The 6,874-nt window shown below is 42.3% G+C and overlaps 1 protein-coding gene across 1 annotated transcript in view; it reads right to left on the bottom strand.

The window, feature by feature from the left end:
* LOC119428444 (carboxypeptidase M) overlaps positions 1-6,874 on the bottom strand; it is a 19,315-nt gene that overhangs the window by 5,093 nt on the left and 7,348 nt on the right. Inside the window, exons 3-4 of the mRNA XM_037696123.1 lie at positions 4,727-4,899; positions 171-270 (exon numbers count right to left, since the gene is read on the bottom strand). Of these exons, the coding sequence (XP_037552051.1) occupies positions 171-270; positions 4,727-4,899 (273 nt within the window). The remainder of the gene's footprint in view (positions 1-170; positions 271-4,726; positions 4,900-6,874) is intronic.

The following is a 6,874-nucleotide window of genomic DNA, read 5'->3' as shown; positions in this document are numbered from 1 at the left end:
ACCGCTGACTCAGCATTCTAAGATGTTTAACGCTGACTCAGCATTCTGAGATGTTTAACGCTGACTCAGCATTCTAAGATGTTTAACGCTGACTCAGCATTCTACGATGTTTAACGCTGACTCAGCATTCACACAAATAGATCCGAAGGAGTGAAACAAGCGGCACCGACCTCAGGTTCCAGGTTCTCCTCGTTCACCGTCGGCTGCTTTCGGAGACTGGCGAACGCGTCAGGGAAGCCCCGGTTCAGATCCACACCGTTGGAGTTGTACCTAGAAGAGACAGAACCAAACGTGGATCAGGTAATCTGACAGACCTGAACCAGCTTTTAACAAGTCAAATTGAGACAGGGAGAGGGTCGGACTCTGCTTCTCTTTATAAATCTGACACTTTTTAGAGCCACGTTGTTTCAGTTTGACTCAAGAAATAAAACTTGTTTGTTTTGCTAAAACTAACGTTTCACAGTGAAGCGGTTCTGACACGCCTCAGCAGATGATTAGGCTCTCTAAAGCCAGATTAATGCCTGAAATAAGACCTGAAATCCCAAAGCAAAGAGGAGACCGAGTGGCTGTGGAGTTGGCGTGAAGCAGAGCGTGAAGGAGGAGGAAGCTTAACGAGGTTTCCTCTTCGTTAATGAACAAACGATTTCTAACAGGATGAAGAAAACAAAACAGCCGAGACGCCTTGTTGTGTCCGTGTGACGGAATCGGGTGTTCCTGTTTATCTGAGGGTGCGCCGGTAAAAAAATAAGTATTTAATTATTAAGATCTTTGATAACGACTTGGTAGACTTTCAGACAAAAGCAGGTTTTAATAAACTCTGTTTATGCTTTTATTTTGAAACATTTACCTTTTTGTGTAAAATGGCGCCTTCCAGGTGAGGAAGGCGTAAATTATTAAAAACCTTTTCCTGCGATCTGCTGGCTGCAGCAACGAGTGAGTCCTGATTTAAACATGGCTACTGAGGTCAAAGGTCACACAAGCTCATAGCTCCGGCGTGCCTCAGGCTGTTGTGTTTATACTTTTGTTCACTTTAAATGAGGGAATTTAAATTTAATAAAGTTATTGGACATTAGGAAAAACACCTTTATCGTTTTATTTGCATAAATTAAATTTTGCTCTGTAGAAAGTATTGAGTAAAATAAGGTTTACTTTTATTTATAGTTCTTTACTGACCAAACATCCTGCGGTCTGAGTCTAGTCTCCATAAAGGTTCTTGGGTCAAGTTATGGATAAGTTCCTGGGTCTACACTCCAAATCAAGTCTTGGGTCAAGTCTAAGGTTTAGGTCTAGGTAAGTTCCTAAGTTTCTAGTTCTAAATGTTCTTCGGTCTATTTTCCAGAAAGGTTCTCGGATCAGGTTTCAAGATACGCTCTTTGGAGTATTTTCCAAAAATGTTCCTGGGTCTTGTTCTAGGTAGGTCCCTGGAGCTAGTCTTCAGACAAGATCTTTGGTCGAGTTTACAAATAAGTTATTGAGTCCAGCTCCCACAGAAGTTCTTAGATCTAGTTCTGGATAAGTTTTAGGGTCTAGTTTCCACATACATTTTTGGATCAAGCTCCTTGGTGTGGTCTCAAAAAATGTTCTAGTTTACTAAAATGTTCTTGAGTCTAATTTTCAGATGGATTCCAGGGTCTAGTCCTAGGCTGGTTCCAGGGTCTAGTCCTAGACTGGTTCCAGAGTCTAGTCCTAGGCTGGTTCCTGGTTCTAGTTCTCAGTAAAAGTACATGTACAATAACAAACTGAGCTGCATCAGTTGGTGAATTTTTAACTCTCATCTTCAAATCGCTGTTAATCAAGAACAGCATAATATTTCCTCAGTTATGTTCCAGCTTGTAGTCCTGGTGTGCCACCCCAGGGTTTTCAGTGCCCCCCCCGCCCATGATTAGATTTCTGGAGGCGCCACTGTGTGAACCCAGCAGTGACGTGCGCTGGTTTGAGTCCTCCTAAGGAGGCTGTGTGAACAGATTTCCACCGTCTCGTCAAACACGAAGAAACAACAGTCTCCAAGAAACAACAGCCGAAAGCAAAACAGCTGAAGTCTAAACACTCATAATTGGACACTTAAAGGCTTCGGTGTGTGAGCGACACACATCTACAGCTGCGGTTTGGTTTCCTGCTAATTAGAGTGTTCAGCTGAACATTTACACAACAAACATTCAGCTTTCTGGTTCCAGCAGCACAAAGTTCATTTGTTCTTGTGCTGGTGAGGATTCTCACTCATCCAGAACACGTACCCCCCCCCCCCCCCCCCCCCCCACGCCCAAGTTAGAAATCAAAACAACTGGACTTTTGTTCTGTTCACTTCCTATCCCGGAAGTTTTCATGACTAAACGTCTGGAGTCGTTCTATAAACTGTTTTGTCTTCATTATTTTTAATTTAATCTAATTTCTGTGTAAAACATCAAAGAAAACGAGTTTGACAGGAATTAAAAACTTTGTACTTATTTAGAGTTCAGTTATAATTTGTAAAAACACAAAGCAGCTGCAGCTAGCCATAGCACTTCCTCTATGAACACTCACCACATAAAGTACAGTAGTAAAGTACTTGTATGTGAGTACAGTGTCTGTATGTTGAGTACATTATCTGTATGTGTGTACTAGTATGTGAGTACAGTACTTGTATGTGAGTACAGTATCTGTATGTTGAGTACATTATCTGTATGTGTGTACTAGTATGCAAGTACAGTACTTGTATGTGAGTACAGTATATGTATGAGAGTACATTATCTGTATGTGTGTACTAGTATGTGAATACAGTACTTGTATGTAAGTACAGTATCTGTATGTTGAGTACATTATCTGTATGTGTGTACTAGTATGCAAGTACAGTACTTGTATGTGAGTACAGTATATGTATGAGAGTACATTATCTGTATGTGTGTACTTGTATGTAAGTACAATATCTGTATGTGAGTACAGTATCTGCATATTGAGTACATTATCTGTATGTGTGTACTAGTATGCGAGTACAGTATATGTATGAGAGTACATTATCCGTATGTGTGTACTAGTATGCGAGTACAGTATATGTATGCGAGTACAATATCTGTATGCGAGTACAAACCAGATTCCAAAAAAGTTGGGACACTAAACAAATTGTGAATAAAAACTGACTGCAATGATGTGGAGGTGCCAACATCTAATATTTTATTCAGAATAGAACACAAATCACAGATCAAAAGTTTAAACTGAGAGAATGTTTCATTTTAAGGGAAAAATCTGTTGTTTCCAAATTTCATGGCGTCAACAAATCCCAAAAAAGTTGGGACAAGTCCATTTTTACCACTGTGTGGCATCCCCCCTTCTTCTTACAACACTCAACAGACGTCTGGGGACAGAGGAGACCAGTTTCTCCAGTTTAGAAATAGGAATGGTCTCCCATTCATGTCTAATACAGACCTCTAACTGTTCAATCGTCTTGGGCCTTCTTTGTCGCACCTTCCTCTTTATGATGCACCAAATGTTCTCTATAGGTGAAAGATCTGGACTGCAGGCTGGCCATTTCAGTACCCGGATCCTTCTCCTACGTAGCCGTGATGTTGTGATTGCTGCAGAATGTGGTCTGGCATTATCGTGTTGAAAAATGCAGGGTCTTCCCTGAAAGAGATGACGTCTAGATGGGAGCATATGTTGTTCTAGAACCTGAACATAGTTCTCTGCATTAATGGTGCCTTTCCAGACATGCAAGCTGCCCATGCCACAAGCGCTCATGCAACCCCATACCATCAGTGATGCAGGCTTCTGAACGGAGCGTTGATAACAACTTGGGCTATCCTTGTCCTCTCTGGTCCGGATGACATGGCGTCCCAGTGTTCCATAAAGAACTTTAAATCGTGACTCATCTGACCACAGAACAGTCTTCCATTTTGCCACACTCCATTTTAAATGACCCCTGGCCCAGTGCAAACGTCTGAGCTTGTGGAGCTTGCTTAGAAATGGCTTCCTCTTTGCACTGTAGAGTTTCAGCTGGCAACGGCAGATGGCTTGGTGGATTGTGTTCACTGACAATGCTTTCTGGAAGTATTCCTGAGCCCATTCTGTTATTTCCTTGACAGTGGCATTCCTGTTTGAGGTGCAGTGACGTTTAAGGGCCCGGAGATCACGAGCATCCAGTAGACTTTTACAGCCTTGACCCTTACGCACAGCGATTGTTCCAGATTCTCTGAATCTTTTGATGATGTTATGCACGGTTGATGATGATAACTTAAAAGTCTTTGCTATTTTACACTGGGTAACACCATTCTGGTATTGCTGCACTATCTTTCTGCACAACAATGGTGGAATTGGTGATCCTCTTACCATCTTGGCTTCTGAGAGGCTCTTTTTATACCCAATCATGTTGTCAATTGACCTAATTAGTGTTAATTGGTCTTCCAGCTGTTCGTTATATGCTCAATTTCCTTTTTCCAGCCACTTATTGCTACTTGTCCCAACTTTTTTGGGATTTGTTGACACTGTGAAATTTTGAATCAACATATTTTTCTTTTAAAATGTTACATTTACTCAGATTAAACTTTTGATCTGTCATCTATGTTATATTACAAATAAAATATTGACATTTGCCATCTCCACATCATTGCATTCAGTTTTTATTCACAATTTGTTTAGTGTCCCAACTTTTTTGGAATCCGGTTTGTACATTATCTATATGTGAGTACATTATCTGTATGTGAGTATAGTACTTGTAGAGTACTAGTATGTGAGTACAGTACTTGTATGCGAGTACCTTCCCTGGCTGAACACACAGTTGGTGTCGGCGTCGTCGAAGCCGTCGGGGTTCATCGTCGGCAGGATGTGGATGCGAGTGCTGTTCAGGAGCTGCAGGGACCAGGTCTCGTTGCCATGGTAACCACGCAGCAGCTCGTCGATCAACTGGAGCAGCAGAACCCGGCCGAGAACCTGAGGCGACAACAAACCAACATCAGCTGAAGGATAAGAGGACATTTAAATGTGGAAATGTGCAGGAAGGAACGGTCACAACATTCATTCAACCATTAGACTGGAAAATTTAAGTATGTTTGTTAAACAAACAAACAAATAAACAAACAAATAACTTTTATAATATTTATATAGTTTTTATAAGAATCTACACACAGAAAAAAATACCAACTATTTGATGTTTAAAGTGTATGACAAGTGTAAAGAGGACATGTTAAACCTTCTGCTAGTGGCTCATTAAGGTCACCATGGTAACCGCACACTTTTGTCTGTCACTTCCTGGCTGCAGAGAAACTGAGAGGCAGACAGAAGACCACAAAATAAGCCTTAAATAAACAGCTGCTGTGCAAAAACTGAGTCAGATTTGAAAACTTTTTGAACTTTGAGCGACAGAAGACTCATAACAAGCAGCTCGTGAATCAGCTGAAGGTTTTGATGAGAGTGGCTAAAATAACTGAAAATATTCAGAAGTAGTTTAATAACTAACAATGTCTGGACTTAAAGTTCGACCAGAAAACAACCGTAACAGTGCTTCAACGCTGAATGATTTGAATGTGATGAGTCTGTTTGTTTGGAGAGAAAAGTCGCTGCTGTTCAGTTTCTACCCAACATCCTCCTTGTTTTACTTCCTGTTCCCCGCAGAGAGAAACTGAGGTGATGCCGTGAGTCAGCGAGGAACACGATCTGCTGATGAATGGGAGGAAGGAGGCCGCCGGACTGAGCGGCGGGGAGTCGTGACTTTGTGAATGAATGAACGCTTCAGGAGGGAGAAAGAGAGAAGGGTGGGAACGGTGAGGAGGTGTGCAGATAAAACCTCTCACAAACACAAGTCAGGACTCGCTCTGCCCCCGGCCATCGTTCCTGCCTCCCGATCACTGGTCTGAAGTGAACACACCCGTTCAGGCTTCAGAGTTCACTCTGCTGACACGTTATTATTTATTTACCATGAAGACCTGGTTCTGTTAGGAAACTGTTTGTGTGTACACAAAGGCTGATACCTTACACGTCTGAGTCACAATGTTCTGTTGTTTTCCAAGAACACGTCAATCCTGTCGCTTTTTACAGCCGAGTTTTAAACAAGATCATCTCTCCGTGAGAGCTCATGAGACCTGTCCGAGCCAGTGTCTTGGGGATAATTCATTGTTCTTATCGGGACCTCGAGGTTCAGGTACCCAACAAAGAACCCAGTCCACATAAAACACAACAATGAGGTCATTCCAGCGCCGGCTGAAAAGGCGAGTTTAGAGGCAACGTTTGAAGAAGGTGGAGAGAACCTGAGGCATCCTGTACAGGTGAGCAGGAGGACCGAGGGGGGCGGGGGGTTCTAAATGTCAAGGAGCTCAAGGGGATGCAGATGAGTGCGGTTGATGGCCTTAAAACTCAGGCGTAAAATGCCATAAATAATGCAGCATATAAGAGGGAGCCAAGGGCGTAGCTGAAAGACAGATGAGACTGTGACACAATACTTAAACAGAGATGAGATGAGCGAGACATATTGTTTTTATGAGACTGGAATAAAAGAGTACTGTCACCCAGACTCCAAACCTGAAGGAAGGGAAACAGAGAGTTGTCAATAGAAGAAAAGAACTGTTTATCTTAGAAAGGATGAATTTAGACTTAATGAGAAGAACCGGGGTTTTGGCACCGTTGAGTTTGAGAAAGGTTTTAAAAACAAAACAGGTGCTATATTTCCAGATGTTAGATGTACCGGACTTAAGGTGCAGGAACCATGTTCTGGATTCGGTGATCATATTTACAGGCTGCATTCCCAGCACGGCCCCCTCTTACAAAGTTGGTTTAGGTCAGTCTGAGCACGCCGTTCTGTTCTCTGCAGTCTACTTCCTTTAGTCAGCTTTTCATGGGGTTTTGGGATGGTTAGGTGCTCTGTAGTGGTTGGGTGCTCTGTGGTGGTTAGGTGCTCTGTAGTGGTTGGGTG

The sequence above is a fragment of the Nematolebias whitei genome, chromosome 22 (genome assembly GCF_014905685.2).
Source record: "Nematolebias whitei isolate Nwh7 chromosome 22, NemWhi1, whole genome shotgun sequence".
NCBI lineage: Eukaryota > Metazoa > Chordata > Actinopteri > Cyprinodontiformes > Rivulidae > Nematolebias > Nematolebias whitei.
This window is presented reverse-complemented; position numbering and strand designations above follow the sequence as displayed.